Genomic DNA, 23,644 nt, shown 5'->3' on the forward strand with positions numbered 1-23,644 from the left:
GCATATGATAAGGAGGAAAAAGGGCTTGTGCTTTTCTTGATTCAGCTGAAGTGAATGCAAGGTCTCTTTTAAATTCCATTCTATTTAATTATTTTTTATTTATTTATTCTGAAATTGCTTCCTAATTCATTCAAAGTTTCTTAAAACCAGAGAGCAACCATACATCTACCAGGTCTTGATAGCTTATTATGTAGGTATTTTCTTTTTCAAATTTGTCATGTTAAAAATTTTTGGCACTTAAGTGATTCCATCACAGAAAAGGGTGTTGCCATTACCAGTGTTGACATATTTAAAGGATATACAAAGTAAGCTACAGAATAATCCTTATTATGGGTACTGTACTTAATTAACTCCAGCTTGTAATAGTACTGAATGAGGATATTTCATAATTGATCTTGTAGTCGTACTCTTTTTCTTAGCAGCACATCAACAGAGACTGTGAAGTAAGCATGGAAAAGTCCATTCCTTCCTGAAATGGACTTTGAATGTCTTATACCAGTCAATATAGGGTAGTATATATTTGTTGCTTTCTATAAACTTGGCTGAGAGGACATTTGTCTCCAATACTGTAAACCCTTTTTGTTCATCTAAATTTGCCTGCATGTATATCCATAAACTAAAATACAATTTCATTTTTATTTTAGGAAATTCTTGTTCATCTTCTGTAATATATATATTGATACATCTAGCTGTAACAAATATTTGAGCAGCTTATACAGAACTACGCTGACAAATTTGAAAGCTCTTACATCGTAACAGCAGTTTTAAAATGAATTAATCAGTTTCTCATTCCTGAGGCTTCTTTACTCAGACTTTGTCTATGCTAGAAGTTTTACTCTAAGGTTACCCAGTATTGCATGTAGGAAGTTCCTGCTGCGTGTTTTTAGTCTGATGATGTAAGCTGCAGGACATGGAGCACTTTGCGTGGAACTGTGGGATTTCGGAACAAGTCCGTGTGTTCTGTCTCATAATTTACTATTCTTCTTAAGATGACATCAAACTGACAGTGCACCATCTGATAACAATCCATGGAGATAATCTTCCAGGGAAAAACTAACAGCACGTTTCTCTTCTGCTGTCAACTTCTTGTTTACATGCTGCAGAGCTGTTATAGTTTACGCACCACAATGGAAGGCGTTTTTGTCATCCAAAGATCCTGAAGATGTGGCAGACCTTTCCAGATTCCTATCAAAGCTTAATCCTCCCACTCAGTGCTCACAGTACAGGCTCCAGAAGGTCGCTTCACATGCATATTTGCTCAATAAATGTGGATGGAAGCAGAGAGCTTCCTTTATTTCTCTCAGATCTTCACAAGTATGCTAAAGAATTGGCATTTTCCTTGTACTAGAAATAGATTATCTGTGATATATACATATTTCTAGATGAATAATGGCAGCAAGATGGAAAATTAACTTTAAAATTATCCTAAAAATAGATTAGAACAGCTGTGAGGCTAAAATCTCACAGATAGCTAAAATTTCAACCTGGACACCACGTACAAAGCTCCAGAACACACTGGAAAAATAAATAAATAAAATCCTTAATGCAATCTGCCATATGATGTTGCAGAGGTCATCTTGTCTGAGCAAAACTCAAGTTTGTATGCAGTGGCAAAGCAAACATAGGACTGTCAAAATAGCTCATGTCAGTATTAGTGTTGTCAGTCAATCCTTAATAACTTTTCCATGCATTTCTTTCACTGTAAATCATAAATAATACATGTGGATTGTTAGTTCAAAGAGTCAACAAGCACATTGGCACCTAAGTCATTGAGTTTCATGCTTGGAAGTATAGGAGCAGATAAATAAATACCGAGTAGGAGTGGCATAAGTATGCTCAGAATAGCATGGAGTATGCCCAACTCACTTGCGTATCAGAACTTTCTGTTCCTCTTTTCTATATATTATAAACTATAATCAACCTGATGGACCCTCTCCTTGATCTGAGATTCCAAGATTGATATGGGGTTGGTGCAGCACCTACCTAATGATTTTAGTAAATGAACACAAAAGTTTAGTACTCATGTTTGATTGGATTCACGGATATATTACTGTGTTTCATCTGAATGCTCTTTTACATATGTATATACATGTTCTATTTATAAATACACATAAACATATGTAACTCTCCTCTGATATGTAGCTAATATATTTTGATTGAAATGAGACATATAGAGGAAGCAAATTCCCAAGTTTCTCGACACATTGGAATTTTAAAAAATCATTGTATAATACTAATTCTAAAATATTTATTTGTATATTGACTTGGGAAACAGGACTGAATCCATTAGTGTTTAGACTGGAAAGAGTACAAACAGTTTCATTAAGGAGACATGTTAGCTCCAACAATGTTTATTGGGGCAAGTCTGCATTCAGGCTGCATATGGTGTACCTTTAAATAGGGCCGTTAAAATACCAAATAAAATGTCAAAGTCCGTCAGGTCTGGAGCTTTTATAAATTGTTTAGACTGGAGTTAATTTGGATTTCGTACATCATTCTTTGCAGATCGTACAGAAAGGAGATAGGAACGAGGAGGCAACCTGGCAGAACAACAAGGGGCAGTCAGTCTGGAACTGCCACAGGGAAGGTGTATTCTGGATCATTAATCTCCTCATCAACAGCATCCCTCTTCCTCCCCACACCCTGCTCACCCACTGATTGCCTCCCCACCTCTCTGGGTGGTATCCTGAGATCGTGCACGTGACTAAGTCATATTTAAAACAAAATCACTTTAAAAGGCAGATCCACAGCAACTTGTCAGCTACGTGTACACTACAAGTAACTTCACTTTGGGCCGCAGAACCCTTTACTCTGGAGAACAATGCTATTGCAGAAAGTCAAGGGCAAAATAGAACCTGGTGAGTCCCACCAGCAACTTCGAGGAGCCACTAGGGCTGCCACTCTTTGGTGGCCATCCTCTCATTTCTCCTCCCATGGCCCAGCAAAGCAGCAAACAAGGCCTTTCTTCAGCCCCCTGCCCTCCCTGCCTCCCACCCACCGCATGGCCCGGACCTCACCTTCAGCTCCCGGGAGGCCACGCGGGCCGCCAGCTCGATGACACAGCCCACCGCCATGCGTGCTGCTCCGGCTGAGTGCAGCTCATTCCAAACGGTGTCACTGTCCACCTGAGCAAACAGCCAGCCCCAAGAGGAGGGCAGGGGAGAGAGGGAGAGGGAGAGGGAGAAGGAAAGCATGAGAGAAAACAAACCCATGAGGGAGGGCTGGCAGCGTGACAGCCCATGTACAATAACATCAGTCTTCCATCCGGGCCAGCTGAAAGGCCTTCTGGACATGGCTTTACTTATGCTTTTTCTTTGCACGGGCTTCTCCAATGGAAACACATTCCTGTCATGCCTCGCTGCCATTCCCTGTTTAGATTTCTTATTATAAACAGTGTTACATTGGTCGGACCTGGCCTGCTCACTGGCCAGCAGATGCCCTGAGCTGAGTTCTTATGCTGAAGGGAACAGGGCTGCTGGTGAGGGACATGGTATCCCAATGCAATGGGCACCACTGTCCCACAGAAACTGGCTGGCAGCCTGGATCATTATGTGCTTTAAAAGAAGCAGTAAGACCTCTTATCTTTCTGACCCAGACAGGCATCGTTTGTTAACGATTGAAATCACTGCTTATTAATTTTGCTAGTTACTCTTTGCACGGACAAAAAAATAAAATGGAATTAAAATGGTATTTTTCAAGTTTTGACATTAGCCGCATTTTGACTAAAAGGCTGTAGGTCACAATAACAGATGAATGCTATTGGTTAAAGCAGAGAAAATTCTTTCACATGCATGCATGCTAAGCAAGAAATTGTCACTGTAAAACTTAACTTGAATATTATATAAAGATTAAACGCTATAAAGGTATTTCAAACACAGAATATAAAGAAAATCTTACAAATACAGCTAAGCAGCTCTGCTCTACAGCTTCAATGAGAATCCCAACATTTTACTTATTAAATCTATTTTTAGTAACTATTGATTTGCTGAAACAAGCACCGAAGTATAGATGAAATGTTGCATATCCTTTCTATGATATTATGCCAAGCTGACGTGATGGTGTGAAGCAGTCTGAAAAAATTATCTGTAGAGGCAGCCAGACTTCCTTGATGCTCCGTGAGAAGTGCATTTGGTTATATCATACTGCACAAATCTATCATGAAAAGAAAAACGTTTAGGGATAGACAAAATACTGTGGCAGATGCTATTTGGACAACTTCCAATTACTCTGAGACATGTTTTCAGTTTGAACCATCAGCTTCTGTTCCTAATTTCCTTAAAAAGGAATACAGGAAAAAAAAAAAAAAAAAAAATTAGAAAAAGAAAAGGAAAAAAAAAAGAAAAAGGAGGTAAAGGAAGAAATCAAGAGCTTGAAAATGGATGTGAATGCTCCTCAACTGCGTAGGTTCTTAGAAATTCTCTGATTCATCATTTGAAACAGAAAGCAGCTTGATCTTCCCTACACTGGCTAAATGTTTTCACCATTACTGTTACAACAATATTATATTTCAAGCTACTAAAACAATCTTATTTTTCAATTTTCTGGATCTGTGCTTTCTGTCATTTTGATCAATTTTGTTTGCATGCAGCAGAACTAATGAAAATAGTTCCTGTTCACAGTAGGCCTGAATAAAAAGCATGGGCTTCACACATTGCAAAGTTCAGAATGACAATAATAACAGCACATTGTGTTCTCAACTGAGAATCTCAAAATATTGCACAAGCTTAATTAAGCATCATTAGCTTGATATGTGTTGATTCATTCTGTTTTTTTGTTATTAGAGTAAGTCAGATATCAGTAGGTAACTCAGGAAAGTACAGCAAGAAATGAAAAATCAAATACTAAAAAAAAACCAACTTGACGTATTTAAAATTGGCTAGAACTCAGGTTTTCTCTCTTCTGCTTTAAAGCTACTGTGGAATCAACTTTTATTTTTAAAACAAATAAGGAAATAAATAAGTAGAGGTCATTGGTTAAATCCATTTAACCAAGCCATAATAAAGTTTGAAAAATATAGGGCAGTACTTTAAATAAAGAAATATCAACAAGAGGTCTGGGAAGGAGTATTGTCTTGCCATTTTTATGGCTAACAAATTAAGGATAACATGAAGGAGTGGCTGATGAAAATGATTCAGTGGCAGTTGCTCGGTAAACCAGGGCACGAGCAAGAGCCTGCATCCTCAAAGGGACTATGATTCATTTCCAGGAAGGCCGATTAAGTTAAAAATGTAACCACAGCTTGAGAATACCCACCCTTCAAGACAGTTGTCTGCTCTGACACAAGAAGGCAGTTTCTCCAACCAACAAACACACAGAATTGGCTGAGAAAGGCATTTATCATGTTTTGCTTTCAGCTGAGTGTGAGGAGACTGAAGCAGGACAGTAAGGCTGTATCTTCCATTATATCTTCCATTGCACAATTTTGTTCAGACTACTGGAACCGCTACTACTTAATTGTACCTGGACTGGATGGGCTACCAAAAAACAATACAGAATTTCCTGAGGAATTTTCAGAAATGACCACTTGAATGTGCACAGGAAATTTAGGATACTTTAGCCAATCTCTGGGGCGTGATGCATATAACAAAATGTAAGCTTTCAGAGCCAAGGGTAGGCAACTGAAGCTGCATATCTTAGTACAGGTTATAATATTATAAGCCAAGTAACATAGAGATATGAATATAATTACCCTAAAAATGTACATTATTATTAACTTGGATGTCATATTCTGTTTAATATTCATGAAAAATTCAGATTCAATGTCCGAAGAACATCCTGTAAAGAACAGCTTATAAAAAAGTTCTGAAAAGCTTTCATCCCACAGCCAACACTTCAGCTGTCACGACTGGAAAATACCATCCCCCTCCATTTTGTATCTCTATTAGTGCTATGTACTGCCTCAGATATTTCAGGAGATTAAATAGAGATTTCCTTTTAACACTGTTCAGTGTTTATTTTGAAACTGGCTGTTGAAATACAATGATATATGTGGCCAACCCATTCAAATTATATCTACTATCTGTGCTAGTGGTCAAGCTGTATATGAAATATAGCTATGCAAAAGTTGTCTAGACATGCCTTTCTGTATTCATGTGAGTTAATTGCAGCTCATATGAGGAAATTTTATCAGATTAGTGATTTCTTGTTCCCTTTCATGTATAGATCAGATGTATCTAAAAGTTTATCTTGCTGCAAAATATGCATAACCAATGTGATTTTTCTAAAGCACAATCTATTAAATAAAACAGATGAAATTCAATATACACTCATTTTTGTTTTGTAAGTGCTTTGGTGTAGCCTAAGAATTTAGTAAAATATCTATCTCACTTTTGATTCTTTTTTAGATATTTTTAAAAAATAAAGCAGAAAATACAGCATTCATTGCTTAATACTAACAGAGAAACTAAACTATTTTTTTTTCTGCTTAATTATATGGATTGTTTTACTTTAAGAATCCTTTTAAAAACTAAAAGGACAGGAAAATATTCTTAACATCTAACCAAAATGAAAAAGAATGTTTTTTCAAAGCATCACATTGCCAGAAGAATGAACAGGCCATACATTCCTTTATCAAAAATCCTATCACTACTGCAGCTCTTCAAAGATGTATTGAGCATGACATCAGCAAGAGCCAGAAAACACAAGCCCTATCTGAACACTAAACTTTTAAACACACATATGGGTTTACTTCACTCTGAGTTTCCTGAATGAACAAGGGTGTAGGCTTTTTCAAGCACATATAGTATAGCTCAATCATTGGCATGTGTAGCAAAGTTAATACTCTGTAAAGCTACAGATGATAGAAATTAAGCTACCTGTCCCTGAAGTGGATATGGAGGTATTAAAGAGGAAGTGAATGACTTAAGTGAAAAGAAATGTAGGTAACTTTTCCTGACTGAATGCAACTTGTGTTTCAAGCACAGTGTGCAGGAAATTCCCTGCTCTCAAAAAATAAAAAAATAAAAAAAGCCTCCTTAAACCAAAAAACAGCTATTTACGAATGTATGTTTTCCTCTAAGAAGTATCAGTATGATAAGATGTAGAAGCAGGTAGAAAGTTTGCTCTGTACCACTTCAGGACTGTAAAGTTTCATATTAAAACAGACTGACTATATAAAGTTTGGAAGTTACAACTCCTTACACGTTGTTCATATTGTGTGAAGATGAAGAGAAGGGACATCAAAATACTCCTGAGGGAGTACACATAAGAGGCTTTTAGAAATCCCCATAGTGGCTATAATTTGAAATGTTACATATCTTGCTATTTCTATTACCTGGAACTTTAGAGATACTAAACAAATAAATAAATAAAGACATTAACAATTCTACAGTATTCTTATAACTGTCTTTTGTTTTACCTGTCCTTCCCTCTGTAGAGAAACTGCATTTGTCATCCTCTCTTTTAGTTGATCCTCCTCCAGAAACCTCTCAGGACCTGTTTGATGGTCACTGTATCACAGGTTTGCTGCTGACAGTCTGCCAAACCCTGCAGTTTTTCACACCACGTGTCTTATTTGTTTTTGAGAGTCATTTTTCTTCTTTAAATAACTAACAGTAAACCCTGAAGCTATCTTAAACACACCTTCACTGATAAGTAAGTGACAATATAAGAGAGACAAAGCTATAATTCTGGGATAGATTCTGAATCAGAATCCTAGATTTTCATTACTCTATCACACACAATTTGTGATTTAGCACAAGTACAGCTTCCACAATGGAATTTTGATTTCATACCTGAAAGGAATTTAAAAATACATCTCTCAACCTGTCCTCTATTCTCTGCACAGCTGTTGCCATCATAAAAATGAAAACCAGTCCTTCAAGAGTTACCACATGTCCTGGTCAGAGATACACTCTTTACTCTCTAAGAACAGTTCAAAAATTCAATCTTCCATCTCCCTGCTTATGGCAACTGTGACCAGTGAGAGCAGTGACTTCATGCTACATGTACAGTGTCCTGCACAAAATAGGTAAAAAGCAGCACATCATAACCTAATTTTTAACAGTAGTTAAGAAATATTGCTTCCCTTTTCTTTAAAGAGCAGAGGTTGGGCTCAAGTGTTCTTAGATGGAATTTAATTCGATATGAATTTCTGTTGAAATATTTCAAGATGAATATGGAAAAAATACTACTAAAAAATGCTGTCCTTTGATATAAGTGGTTAGAAAATAGGGAAGTAAATAAAACCTATGCAGTTAACGACATTGTAGCTATTTACAGTGAATGAACTGGTTAAACCCTCTGAGAGAAAAATATGGAAGAGCCCAGGGCTCTTCAGCGATACCACAGTTGAATAAAACCTGTGTATTGGAGAGTAAATTCCTTTTTGTTTTAAAAGAATACAGTCTCACAATCTTTCACTCGTGCCAGAGCAAACATGTTTCCATCTCTGATTTTTTTCATTTCTCTGGCATGAAAATAGAAATGAAATATTTTCCTAAAGTGTTGCAACCTCGTAAGTGTGTGTGTGGCATTTTGCTCTTACTGTCAGCAGAGTCTAATGTTCTTGAAGAGATCTGGTGCCACTGGACGCCAGCACATAAGTTTGGAACACTTTTCTTGTGACCATGTGCAGTGCAGCTTCCCAGGTGCCACACTCATAGCTTTCACTTCCCGCTCCTACAGATGTACTCATGTACAGTGCTCATTCATCACCTCCGTGATTTCCACTAAGAAGCAAAAGGTCCTCAGTGTGCTTCTTAGTTGCTGTTTCATCTCACCATGACTAAAGAAGCGAAGGTGTGCACATCATCTCCAAGGAACAACCTCTAATGAATGGCCTGTCAGCCACATCTCTCAGTAAGGAACAAAGAAGAAAAATTTTGTATGGATGATGTCTCTTCCATAAATTCCACTCACAGGAATGGTGGGCTACTTTAGGAAAAATATGTACTGAGAGCTTCCTTTATTTTTACTGTTACTTTACAGCTGTATCATAGACTTGTTCTGTCAAAGGCTTTTCTAACTGCTTTAATCTAAACTGCTTGCCATGGAGAGTACTCAGGATATCAATTTTTCACACTTTCTTGTCATCCAGTCTGATTTACAAACAAATTGTGGAGGGGATGCAATCTTTTAGACCCTGCTGGGATGAATAGTTCACAGATCTTCACAAACCAATGCTTGAAAAAAAAAGGTGGAATTCATTTAGTTTGCACTGGCCTTTGTGCTATGTTTGAGTAATTCAGTAGAAGAATTTATCAGCAATAATATTCATGAAAGTGGCTTTTAAAAAGAATTTTAGAGGCTATTAAATCTGACCTTATCCCCTCTTTCAGTACAAGAAAGAGGAATGCTGACTGTACCTGTATCTACTATATGTTGGATGTATAGCATTTTCAAGTTTTACCTGCCAATAATGATCTAATTTATTATGGTAACTATGTAACTTATATATATAACCATATAAACTTATAAATCAAAACCAAATCTCTGAAAATATGAGAGAAACTTTTCTAAGCAGAAATTAAAAATTGAATTCCTTGCATGGTTATTGATGGTGGTGCTTAGCCACAGTTAAAATGACTGCACCACTCCTATTTCCATACAACAGGAATTCATCAGAATATTTGCAAAAAGTCCATTAAATATATGATATTTGTATTAAAAATTAAATCCTCTGTATTCAAAATGAGAATAATAATAGAGATAAGACAAAGTAGAAGTGGAATACAATGATCTATTCTGACAAAATAGTTTAATTCAGCCTCCTAAAACTCCGAAGCATTCAGAATCTCTGTTTCACACAGCACACACTTCACACCCACAAGAATCTAAAAGCCTTAGTGAAATGGTGATGTGTGGATCATTGGTAGGGGGAATGGAGGGAGGATAGCATGGATTAGATGTGGATTAGAACTTGTTTTTAGAAAAAACTCATAAATAAAACACTTAGGTCCAGATTCAAGTCTCAGATATGTGGCATATATCACCAGACGCTTGTAAAAATGTTACTGCACTTAGAGACCTAGCCCTGAGTACTCAATTAATTTAACCTGACGTTTCTTTTAGTTTTTAATGGATTAGTGTGTGAAAATGCTTGTGCAATTGCCATCTTATTTTTGATCTTGCAGTTTCCACAAGGTTCATGGGCAAATAGATAACACAATGTATGACCAGTTGTAATGTATACAATGACAGAAATAATAATTCTAATGAGCCAAATTCAAGCTTTTAAAAAAAAAATAAATAAATAATTGAAATGGCCTGAGCACATTCAAGCAGTATATGGAATTTCAGATTGGACATAGATTATCTTTCTGTCAAAGGAAAACACTGAGCTCTGTTAGAATCTGGTGATTATTCAGACAAGTAGCACATGAGCATTTCCTCTACAGAGAGCTTTCTATCTGTCTTAAGAGCTAAATCCTGTCAATAAACACATGGCATGCTTTTTAAAGGTGAATGTGAATGCTATTTGATTTACCCAATTTCCAGCAAATCTATGTGTTCGTGATTGAGTCTGGAGAGATTGAATTTGTATGCAGTGTTCTGGTATATAATGCTATTCCACTGTGCACACTTAGCACACATATATAGATATGTACATACAAATAAGCTGAGCAAATTTTTATGAACTGAACAAAAGGAGATAAGATCTTTGAAGAATTGACTTGATGAGAGTTCATTAGCTTCACAATATTTTTCTTTGTTTCCTGTTGTGCCTTTTTATTGAATCTGATCTACTATCGAGGAAAAGTGACCTTCTTTAAAAAAATAAAAAATAAAAAAATACTACTAATAATAACTAGGGAACCAAATCTTGTACTTGACAAGATCAGCTTTTCTGCCAGAGCTGGCAGATTACTACCTCTGAGCTTCCACCCCTCCCTGCTGAAAGTTAAAGCAGATTGGAACATTTCTAAAATAGACCTGCCTGCAGCAATGTCAGAGAATTGTGTCTCTCAGTTGAACAGTTCCACCTCTCACTAATCTAAGCACTAAGTTCTGTGGCACAGGGCCATCTCTCTGCCATGAAAGGACAAAAATAGGACAAAGTCTGATGAAATTTCTTCCTTTAGTTATGGGCACCATATTGATATGCTAAATTCTGCCTGTCCTCTCTGACACGGATACCACTGCATGTTCCAGATGAGCAGATTAAGTCTCTGCACCTCACTAACGAAAGAATATCTAATTATTTCCTTCTCCAATCAGTCAGATCATGTTTATCCTTTTTCCTCTAAAAGTAATGTGCCTAAAATTAGAAATTTAGTTGCTTAACATCCCTGTCAATGGAAATAACTGAGTTCCTCCAGCTAGTTCTGAACTTCTTAGGTAAACTGACTGAGTCCTAATCTAGTGTCACCTATGGTTTTCTAGTGGGTATGTATGTAAGCAAGCATGGACAGGATCTCATTTTGAGGGTTTCAGTAATTTGTCTGAAATTACATACATGTAGCCAAACTAGTGAGTCTTCACAATCATGCCTTAATATTCTCAACCAAAGTAGCCACAGTGATAGCACTAGGTTGATATAATTAATACCTATAAGAGGAATGAAAAGTTACGACATTTAAGGGCTGAGAAATCTTCATGCATACAGACAGGGGAGATGGAAGAACGAGAAACAGAAGAAAACAATTTGTTCCCTGGTTGAGTTATTAAAGTAGTGCACTATTGAGATCTTGCCTTTCTTCTTTCATTTCTTCCTGTGTGGTCAGGACAGAAAGAAGTACTGTACAGCTACTGAAGCAAGGAATACAAGGGAGAAAATCAACATTCATATTTAGAGAGATGCTTTGAATATTTTGTAGAATTTGGAAAAGAGTAGAGAGATTTCATAGTTTTAAATTTCTTTTCTTAATAGTTATTGGCCAACTGCTTTTCTGGTATGTTAGAATTAAGCTGTACTCCAGAAATGAAAAAAAGACCAGCTTATCCTAGCAGAAAATCTCTCCTCTTTCACTACAATATCAAAATTAAAGGAAATGCAATGAACTTTCCTAATATGTACAAGCCATTCTTAGTCACTCAGCTATTTAGCTCATGAACAGCACTGTTAAGCTCACTAAAGATTTATTCTGTAAAAGTCTAATTTTTTTATGGGGTGGTATTCTTCCCTATCTCCTCCTCTTGGAATTAAAAAACCTGACTTTACACATTACAGGTTTGGAGCAGTGTCTTTGAGGGGAAGAAAGAGGGGGAGGATTGGATAACTGCCCAATTTCATATGATAAAAGTGAAATTCTCTTCTGTCTGCAGAGTAATCCCCAGGGAACAACGTATGAAACCCAAACTTAAATAAAATCATATCCTGTTTGCAAACATCATATTCCCTTTGCTACTCAGTAATCTGGACCCATAAACCCCAGCACAGCTTGAGAGCCCATTCCTCATCTAAACAAATGCCATAAGCCCCTTTATACTTTTACAACCATGTCAGAAAATAATATTGACTGCCAATAGTGATGTGATTGGAGTTGCCTCCTCTGAGCCATAAAAGAAGCAGTCTGTTATCAATTTCTCTAAATGCATCAAGGGAATTATGGGTCGGTTCAGTTCCAAGTTATAAATGACAATTCAAAAGCCGCAGAAGTTTTTGAAGCTGGGAGCCGATGATGACATTATCATAAAAGCCTGCTCTTCTTTGCTTTTGTGGGTTTTTTTGCCGATCAACTAGGCAAAAAAATATGGCTGAGAAATGACTTCAAGATTTCTTCACACAGCAGCAGGTCAAACAGGCAGGAAAACAATCACTATTTTTAGTGACAGACTGAGGCAAAGAGATGAAACTTGCTCCCATTAAAAGTAGATTTCTGCTTCTTTTTTTGTCATTTTCACAGCAGAACAGAAGGGGAGGAATTGTAATAGATGGATGCATTGATCAAATGATCAGTTATATCTCTAGTGGCTGTTCACAGAAAAAAAAAAAAAATAATGACATTGTCTGATAATTTGCAGGACCAGAAAGTAATTTGTGATTGTTCTCCCCATTTGGCCATTTCACCTGCAAATTACCCACCTCCTGGAAGCCTTTCCACATTCCAAACCTCTGACAAGCTACAAGAAACTATCTGTTATTAGAAACATTGGCTGTAGAGCTGATAGTGTCTCTTTAGTTCAAGGAATCACACATGCCAGTCTTAGAACTCTTTAACAACAATTAAGCCTGTCACAGTGTTAAAATTGGAAAGAAAGAAAAAAACCAACATTACTGTAAAAAGAGATGCCTCATACTTCAGAAAATGTGCTGCTGACTTTAGATAGCTCTCTGATGAAAAAATTAACTGCCATTGAAAGAAAACCTGCTATGGGTAAATTTAGGAGGACAGATATAGACTTCCTTTTTTTTTTTTCTGTATATATATTTTTTCTGTATAAATATATATTTCTGTTCACTTTGGCTATTGCTGTGAATCATCTTTGGGTTCTTGGATAGAGAGACAGTTATTAGTTTTTCTCTTTTATTCTTTCTTTTCTTTCCTTTTTCAGAAGTCCTGGCATATACCAAGTAAAATTCATCAGTGACTCTGATTTTAATTAGTCACTATCACTACTTGAATATATATTAATAGAGATGAAAATTCTTTATGCAATCATTAAGTAGTAGCTTTCCATGTATTTGCATTCATGCAAACAATTCAGAACTGCAATGGAAGAGCACCCCAAAATATCAGATCTTTTTTATGGACAAAATTCAAAATTCTTGATATAATTTCTTTTACTGCCATTGCAGTATCCAAAAAAAAGTGGATACCTCATCTTGGCTGCAATTTATTGACACCATTAGAACAGATAGAGATGACAACCAAATCAACAATATAGTGGAATTTAGGGTTGAGGAGGTTAGTTGCACCTTTAAGTCCTGTCAGGACAATGCATGCCATCCCAAGTTCGTGTCAGTAATCTTTATTGTCCGTTGGCTCGTTATACCTGCAAAACCTATGAAGTCTTAAATTCTAATCCTTATTCCAAGAAAACTTCACATTTTGTTAACTTGATTGTTTCACATGAAATGTATAAGCTTTGTGAAAGAGGTGCTAGAAGTTCACTTTATAAGTGTTTATAAGGTAGATTATATACTTAGAGACATGGTCTTTGCACCCTCCTATGCTCTGTCTTATTGGCCCAGTACTCCATTCAAGAGTGGTGCAGCAGTGTGGTTGGTGTGAGGGGCCTCTCCCAGAAACAATTTATGATCTCCTCAGTAATAAAGACATTCCTTAAGAAATGGGAACTCTGATATTAAATACAAACTAGCAGGAAAGAGGAATAATCCTAGATGGGAACATCTCCTATGTGAGTAGTTTAACCACACATCTATTTAATCACAGTAAGGCTTCCTAATAACAGTCAGCAAGGTTCCCATATCTCTGAAGACAACAGAATCAAAGAGCACTCAATTAGGAGTGAGAAAGCTATAAAGTATTCTGCAAAGCTACGGTCTTTATTTCTTTTGTAATAGCCTTTCTCACTGTCTTATTTAGTAAACAAATAAACAATTAAGCAAGTAAAAATAAAATAAAATAAAATAAAATAAAATAAAATAAAATAAAATAAAATAAAATAAAATAAAAATTACATAGAAGATAAGAAAAAACCTAAATGATTCTGACTCCTCACAGTCTTTGCATGAACTATGGCTTTCAGACTGATTATCACTTCATAATCTTCAAATTAGTTGAAAATCACTAAACAGCAGTGCTGCTTTCTTTCTACTATTTTTATTGAAGGTAAAAGTAGGAACTGCTTTCCAGACAGTTTGAAGCAGCTCCCTTTCCCAGAGCTCATCTTAACCAACAGACAGCTAAATATCTCTGAAAGGGAGCTCCTAATCTGATTATTTACCTTGAAAAAGGTCATAACCCATTTCTTTAAGAGGCCCACAGCAAGGCTGACAGTAATAATATGTAGAAAGGGAAACCAACTAAAAAAATATAAATAAAGGATCCATTTCTATAATGGCTTCTTTAATCCATTTTCCATGATTCTAGATCAGAAATGAAGCAAAAAGTCTCAAGAAAGTACAGATAAATTTAAGTGTTTAAAAAGTTAACCTATGCTCGTGTTTTCTTTATAGTGGGCAACACACTTTCATTACTAAAAGGATTTCAAAGGATTTCAAACTCCGTTTCTATTTATGATATTTCAGTACTAACTCACCAATGCTTAAATAACATGTTTTGAGAGAAACCTTTTATAGTTTTATTTTCAAAGCATACCATAACCCAATTTACTTTCCAAAGCCCCCAAAAGTAATTGTCAAGAAATTTTGCACCAGCTTCTCCTTGCTCAGAAGTCTGAACAAAATTCTTTTATAAAATCTCTTGTTTAAGCTATTCTAAACATCCTGATTTCAGCAGTAACAGTAAAAATAATACCTCGATTACAACTAATTTAACTTTTTTTAAAAAAATAAATAAATTAACACACAAGCATGTGTGCATGCATTTGTGTACACAGAAACGCACAAAGGTGCATGTGTACATGCATGTATACATGACTATGCGTCATCCATACAAAGGAATGACCCCAAAGTTTCAAAAACAGAAAGTTTTTAATATTCAGGTTCCAGATTTTGGTCAGTAACCTCAGCAAGCCTAAATCCACAGTGGAGGAACTTGATTGATTACTAGCTCCCGGTCTTTTCATTCTCTGTAACTAACAGCACAGAAATCCTCAAACATTGCTAAATACTGAAAACTCAAATGGAATTATTAAGATTGTGTGTAAATTCTTGCAACATAGATTTTATTTGTCAAGTATCTCATTATTTGAAAAAAGTAAAGAAGAAGATACTATAAACAAGATTATTATGGCATGAATCTTACCCTTTGTGAAGGATAAAAGTAAATTAAATATTAGAAGTTTGTATTGGAAGTTGACATATAGCCCTGATTTCATTCCAGAGTTTGTGGCTTTATTCCTGAGTACTGAGAAAGAGCAAAAAACCCAAAAACCTAAAGTGTATTTGCATCACTCAAAAAGCCCATCTATGCCTAATAATATCAGCATTTTGATATCAACGACATAGTGAATAATGCACTGAGCTGAACTAGATGCATGAAAAACTGCTGTGTGTGAGAAAAAAGAATTAAAGTGGGGGCGGGGGGGAGGAGGGAGGCAGGGGAAAGGAACTGCCTGAAACATCTGAATATGAAAAAGGATTTGTCCTGGTATTACCTTCACTAGAATTTAGTGTGAGCATGAAGTCAAGATCAGTAGAAATTCTCCATTCTAAATGTTTTCAATGATTTGGATGAATTGTTTACCTACTGCTTCAACACATTCTTATCTATAAGTTTTTGACCATTAAATATAATACTCAACACATATTTCAGAATGAGTCTGTTCTGGTAATCGGGTAATTTTTGTGTGTGTGTGCTCTGTGAGCTGCAAAGCTATGTTTACTTTTCAGCAATGCGTGAAACACCTTCATCAAATTTCATTCTGCTGGAAGCAATTGCACCCACGTTACATTTCTCAAAAATAGATCACATGCAACAAACAAACAAACAAATAAATAGTAGGACAAAGAAGAAATGTACATATTTCCACAAAAGATGTTCCTACCTGCTTTAGTGCAATGTATTTTAGTCACATCTCTGAAAACAGTAAGATAACTTCCAAGGATTCCTCTCTAGATATATCAACTTCTTGTGAATTTGAATTGTTAGTAAAATCATCCTATGGAATCTATGAATTAATATATTTGTTGTGTGCTGTCCCCTCTTGAAAGAAACAACCAAACAACTACTTACCCCAAGTCCCCCACAAGGCAGCAAGGAAAAGAGTTTTTGAGACACGTTTCCTAAATATTGAAGAAAAGAAAAGAAACAATAAGCATCAATTATCAAAAAAATCATTTAAACACTGGAACAGCAATCTCTACTGTAATTCTGATTTCTGAATTTAGACATCACACAATGAAAATATAGAACTTGATTAATACCTCAAAAGCAAATCAGCCATGGGACATTTAAATTACTTTTTTTTTTTTTTTTTTTTTTCCGCAACAGTGACAAATTCTAAGCTTGGTGAGCAAGGATTTCAAAGGAGTGTATAAGTAATGAACTCAACTTCACAGAAAATCACTCTGAACTAGGGCTAGTAGTCAACCTGGTATCTTTAGCTGCTGAAAAGATAAGCAGCTTGCCTACGCTACTCATCTCAGCTTATTCCACAGTCATTGGAGTGAGGTAGGAACCTCTCCCCAGCCTGGATGACTGATGAGATGGATTGTACTTGAGAAGTGCCTGTTTCTTTTCACTGACAACAGAGGGAAACTCATTAAGCTTCACATGCAACTGGTGACTATTTCTTAAGTTCAGCTCTCCAAAAAGTTTCTCCTTTGAAAACTGCTGTCTTCACCTTCCTAGCTATTCAAATGTGGGTCTGAATTTTACGACCCGTTAACAAATATTTTAATTTTTTTTTGTTATTTTTATGTTTTAATAAAACATAACACGGAATATCTTTTTCATTATTTATGTCAGTAATACTCAGTGTATATATTCTACCAAAAGGAAACATAAATTTAATAGGTTTTAGAATCTAATTTCTAACTTATTATGCTTTATTGATAATGTGATAAAGCTAATAATTATAATCACTTTTTATTTGTTATTTTTTTTTTTTTTTTTTAACCACTAAAGTCATTGTTTCTCTTGATAAGGATGATCTTGTACTGTAAGTATCTCAGGAATTGATACAGTTCTTATTCAAGTATGAAATCTGATCCTAAGGCAGCTGTGGAAGAGAACACACACTCTTCTCCTGCTATATCACAGAACTGGCTCTGTGGCTTTGCCATATGGAGGAAGCGTTAGATAGTGAATCACTCAAGTTACCAAGAGGAGCCACCCATTGTTATGGAAGGGGCAAACACTGCAGTTACTCATGTTTAGCAGGTGCCAATGAAATGTATAAAGACAATTATAAGCCATCATCTTTGAAGTATGGGAGACCAGACTGAAAGGTCTGAGACAAAGAAAGTGCTTTACGCTTTGAGTAAAATCCAAGATGCATTTTTAACCGACTAGAGGCCTTTGATCAGTTTGCAGCGTGCTAGAGAAGCGAAACAAAACCTCCTGTGGAGCTACCAGGGGAAATGCAGGTGCAGCAACTATGCAGAGTTCTCGTACTGCAAGTCCTAATGGCCTCAGACACGCAAGGAAATGTTTACTGACAAAGACTGTTGGAGCAGAGGTATGGAAGGATTTTCCAGACCTCTTGCTAAGCAAATTCAGGGACCATTATGAGCAGCAGTTTTTCACTTTTTGCTATGTGGAAGATCAAAAAGTCTTGAGCAGCTAACTAAAAAATTAGCACTGCTAAAGTGACAGGAGATGTTAATAGAAACACAGCCTGAAATTTGAGATAAAAGGAGGCGGTTTCAGAATATTGAATGACTGGACTTTTTCCTTAAATTCCTTTGCGTAAGAGAGAACAGATGAATTCTCATTTATCTCTGTGCAGCAGGGCACATTGTACATGGTAAACACTATTAAAAACAACAAACACAAAGTGGAAACAGAAAAGCAGATGGTGAGGAAAGACACTAAAATCAATCAATGGATAGCATTAAAACAGAAAAAAAAAACAATCACAAAGCCTTTTCAGTTTATCATGATCATTTGCCAGGATACTAAGCTCTTATTGCACAAGAGCAAAAAAAGCTGAAGATAGAATTTACAAAATAAGAAAAATATCAAGATTTCATGAAAAGAACTTTGGAAAAGGCTCCACTAAGACAAAGAGAGAGAGAGAAAAAGAGGGAGACCATTGCTTGGCTATTTTCTAAGAAAGAAAGGAGCTCACTTCTCTGAAAATGAAAACCAGTAGTAAAAAGCAAACCCTTAAGATGAACTGTGAGAATTTTCCATCATGCTTGGAGTTGTTGCTGCAGCTGAATTTGGTAAATAGTAGATATTTCCCAGTACCACCCTTTCTTACCTAGGACAAATCCAGAATAAAACAATAATAGAAATGAGATACTTTAATAGATGAGGACTACTCCAAAAATAATGCCTCTTCATTATGTTGCCCCACAACATCGGAGGCAAACTGTGGTGCTATGGCACTAGAAGATGAATCTTCCTACCAATATTCTGTTCTGTGTTGTTGCCATGTGACAGATGGCAGAAGAAGGGTAGTCTGACAAAATGGCATCTGACATAGAATTCGGTAACAAGCAAAGGTTTGGAGCTAAATTCCTCTGTGCACAAAAAACATAATATCTAATAGCGTGAATATGTTGAAAAATAGTGTTTCGTAGCTGAGAATTCACTCTAACCAGTAGTTTTATTGTGGTCTTTGTATCAGTTGTAGTTTCCAACAAAATAAATAGAAAGCATTACTTTCAGAGTGACATGTAAAAGACAAAAAGTTTTGTAGGTTGTCAGAGTTTGCAGTCACAAGCAAATCACTTGACATGAAATATCTAGAGAAGATTCACCACAAAAATTCAGAAGTAGAGCTAGAAATATTGTACTCAAAAATGTCTACCCACAAAGGCAGTAGGAGCTGGCTAGTCAAACTAGGTGTTGAAGCAGGAAGCCCCTATAGAAGCCAAGAATATCTCTTATGAGATTTGAAATTCAGATCCGAGAGTCTGATGAGTAAGAAGAGTGATGGGATAATGCTCCCATTCTGAAAAACAAACAACAACAGCAAACAAACAAAAAATCCACCACCAACAACAAAAAATCCACTAAAAATGAGTTTACTTGTTAAAAGGCACCTAGATGCTTCAAGTATCATCCTTTAAGAATGAAGACTTTTTTTTTTCCCGAGGAAGTAATTGCAATTGCACGGATGCTCTATAAATGAATCCTTTAGTTGTACTTTAAATATTACCTCACTGTCAGGGATGTGTTGACAGAGTATTTCCCACTTTTATAAACTTGTGATCATAGGAAACTGGATTTTTAGAAACACTTTATTAATTATGGTCAAAGAGGTAAAAAGCAATCAAATTTTTAAGACCTGTTTGGTAACTGTTCTGCCCTTGAGCTCATTCAGAGAGGTATGAAAGATTGTATTCTGTCACATGAAACCATAATGTGATGTGACACACAGTCTCCATATTAGTTTCCTTCACGTCAAGAAAATGTAATGCAACATAACATGTTGTTTAACACACCATAGTGAAATACGATCAGTTAAAAGCTAAACTGCATGACAGTGTAAAAATTGAAGCAATCATTTGCAATAGCTGCTTTTGCAGCCCCTGATTTGGAGAAATAAAGCCAGAAGTTCAAGGCAGTTTATACTCTTGAAAGCATGAAGAATATGTGAACAATATATACGTGCACAAATCTCATTGATTTCAGAGTTCACAGCTGTTTTACTTTGCAGCCTTCCAGAACAGAATAGTTTTCCTTAACAGAGAAACCAGCATTTATTGACAGGTAGCACACTTCTAGTTATCTGATAAATTCAATTCCTTTGGGTGTTTCTTTTCTATTTACAAAATACAGAAACTTCATGTGAGCAAGAAAAGACCTTCAAAAATGCAAATGTCCTCTGAACAGGCACAGGGAACAAATATTTTTTCTGAGACTTAAATGGGGAACAAAGTGAGATTCTGTCTTTTTTGGTGCACAGAGGAGTTAGGGAAGGAACAAAAGCCTTTTCATTAGAATGCAAAGCCATGATCTGATGGAACAATTTTTGTAGGAAAGAAAAAAAGAAAAAAAAAAAAAAAAGGAAGAAAAAGAAAAGAAAAAAAAAATCACTTTAATTGAAATGGGAAAGTTATGAGATGATGTTGTTATTGTTGACATTTATGATGAGAAACATTTCCTTTAGACTTTTCTCCTTCACTACACATCATTTTGAATTTTGGTACTGTACCAAGATATTAATTTTAATGTCAACATTGGTTAGGTTCAACCACACTTGTCTGGGGATAATGAAGGATGGAACAGTCACACTGCATTTTGGAAAAATGTGAAAGATAGTCATTTTGTATAGGAGCAGGAAAGCTTAAATAGTTTTCAGCCAAAAAAACAGGCACATGCAAAAGCATGTAGGAAGGTTGTTTTATTGACCATTGTCTTGGTAAAAGGCCATGCAAGAGGCAGCAAGAAAACATCCTACAGAGACAGAAAAGAGCATTCAGCCAAAGATACACTCAGTTTTGGACTGAGTACCAAATGACAAAGGCAAAGAGTGTTGAGCAAAGAACTGTGAACAAATAAATGGATTTTAGGGATTAAGTAAACAGAGCTTTCTGCATTCTGTATACATAGGTAGAAACACAGCAAGAATACCTGTGTCAATTGCTTTTTTCATAGCATAACTGAAACTACACACTGCATCTCATATAACAGTCCAAAATGGGAACAAGACTTCATATAAATGTATGTTATATTAAATAATGCAAAAATTAAAATGAAATGAATCAAAATAATAATAATAATTTAAAAAAAAATCTAAATGAAATGTTTGACTCTATCAAGATGGAACATTTTGACAATGTTTATGAACCCAAATCAATTTTTTTTCCAATTGCTCATTTTGCAGGAATTTAGTTCTTATACATCTGTCTGTTTGTTTGTTTTTAGTGGGGGTTTCCTAACTTGAAAATTATAGCTTCCAAGAACCTATCATGTTGTAATTATTTTTTAGCTTTGATTTTATTTCGTCAAAGATGTATAAACTTAGATGTTACCGTGATCACTACAGTTTTTTCTATCTACTTTTATAAATAACTGAAGCCACAGGTTACCTTCTGGAAGGAACTCTTTTCAAAGCAAAATAATTGCTAAATATCAGTAAAACTAGAACAGCAATTTCTTTTGATGGCTAGTATTGTGTTTGTTTGAATTGAGTCATTGCATTTAGGCAAATCTCCACATTTTAGGACATGTTTATTAAAAATAGTTGAGAATGTTTCATCTTGTGTGCAGGGACAGAAAAGGAAGGATTTCACTCACAGATTATTTCCAAAATGCTCTACTTGGGTTTCCTTTCACATCATCTTGTAGCAGGTGTGGACTCTTGCTCCATTCATGACAGTGCCCAGTTTAACCTTACTTCTTTACTATGGAAGCATATGATGAGCATTGGTTGTTCGTGAAGATATTTGATATTAAAATCTTGGCAGCTTTATGGTATTCTGTACATTCATATGTTCATTTAATATTTTAATAACTCTTTTCCCTGTTATTCAGAAATATGGTATTCTGCATAATGGGAAGGCATTAAAATAAAGTTCATAGCAAGATTCAGGCACGGTATCTGCACTTAGCATGGCTGAAGTCATTGAAATAAAGAAAATGAGAACAGCAAACAAGCAGTTCTGACAAGCAAGTGTATCTTAAACTCATTTTCAAAGCAGAGAACAAGAAGATCAAAGACCAACAGTGTTCAAAATTGCCGTTGATCTCTGATGGAGAACAAATTACAGTTAAGGGTTAATGCTTTGACAATTTTGAAGCGAATGAGAAGAAACTTCTCTTTGTGCTTTCCAGCCTGTGCATTTTGCTAATCTATATTTGGCTTCCATTGTAACATTCTCCTTCCACATAGCAATGCATTTGGAAAAAGTGAATTTTTGTCACACTGCTTGCCAAGTATTTTAAACTGACACCAGCTATGACTAATGACAGTGCTGGAATGTGCTGTTCTCAGTAGAATAGAGGCCTGTACAGACCTAGGAGTTTCCTGGGGTCCAGCTTCTGTCTGTTCAGGGGGCTGGTGCCATACAGCAGTGAATGATGTTCAGAGTGAACCAGCTGTATTTCCTCCAGACTGGCTTTTCGACCTCGAATTCGCTGAAAGAAAACAGCAGAGGCCTACAATATTCCACTGACAATATTTAGGAAAAAAGAAAAAAAGAAGAAAGAAAAAGGAAAAAAAGAAAAAAAGTAAAGGTTCGAAATAACATTTAGTATGATTAATAGTGGGTTGAAATTGTGTCATGCAGGAATGTGACACTGATTTGTTTATTAAAGTAATGCTATATGAAAAACAAATGCGTGTGTGGTTTATTACAAATGCTTAACTTGTAGCAGAGTTAATAAAGGATTTCAAACACAAGAGAAAGAAAAGATTCTGATCCTTCTATACATTTTTAAGAAATACAAACCACAGGATGAGATACTTCTTAAATCAGAGAGTTGACTAGAAAATATCTTGTTTAAAGAACAAAACCTAATTCACACCTGTAAGCTGCAGATGTGTTCTGAATGCAGATTTAAGTTTTTTTTGTAATTACTGCAATTTATGCTGCTGGGAGAGCATGATCACCACTAGAATGGGCAGGGAGAGGAAGAAAATTAATATTTACATTCTTGAGTAAAATATTTCTCTGTATTTTTTATTTTTAGAATGTATGTTTGAACTCTAAGGGTCATTTTTCTTGTTGCAGATACTGACCCGCTTGCTTCCTTGTGTTTTTATAAGTGAGATTTGTCTCTTTAAATGTTTCTCCAGCTTGTAGTCCTCTCATTTAAATCAGTGTTAAAAAGAAAAGAAAAAAAAAAAAAAAAGAAAAAAAAGAAAGGGGAAAAAAAAAGAAAGAAAATGTGGGACTATTTCTATAAATCAATTATATATCTTTAATCACTTTAGAAAGGGAGGAGAGAAGGGAGAAACAATAAAATTAATATTTTCTTATTCAGTAGATCTGTTCCTTCTAAGTTTTTGGAGTTACAGCCTGCCATAAAAATATTTACTTCTCTGCCACTGCAAG

General features: G+C 35.7%; 1 protein-coding gene across 13 annotated transcripts in view; it reads right to left on the bottom strand.

Annotated features, from left to right (window-relative positions):
- HDAC9 (histone deacetylase 9) overlaps positions 1-23,644 on the bottom strand; it is a 445,991-nt gene that overhangs the window by 101,707 nt on the left and 320,640 nt on the right. For 12 of the 13 annotated variants that reach the window (XM_015853723.3, XM_085538530.1, XM_015853724.3 and 9 more), the window contains 3 exons: positions 22,604-22,724; positions 16,704-16,753; positions 3,018-3,125 (listed from right to left, as the gene is read on the bottom strand). In XM_015853723.3, coding sequence (XP_015709209.2) covers positions 3,018-3,125; positions 16,704-16,753; positions 22,604-22,724 — 279 coding nt within the window. The remainder of the gene's footprint in view (positions 1-3,017; positions 3,126-16,703; positions 16,754-22,603; positions 22,725-23,644) is intronic. The other variant, XR_014943025.1, reaches the window with a different exon arrangement.

Source organism: Coturnix japonica, chromosome 2 (assembly GCF_054131305.1).
Source record: "Coturnix japonica strain WE chromosome 2, WE-NBRP24, whole genome shotgun sequence".
Lineage (NCBI taxonomy): Eukaryota > Metazoa > Chordata > Aves > Galliformes > Phasianidae > Coturnix > Coturnix japonica.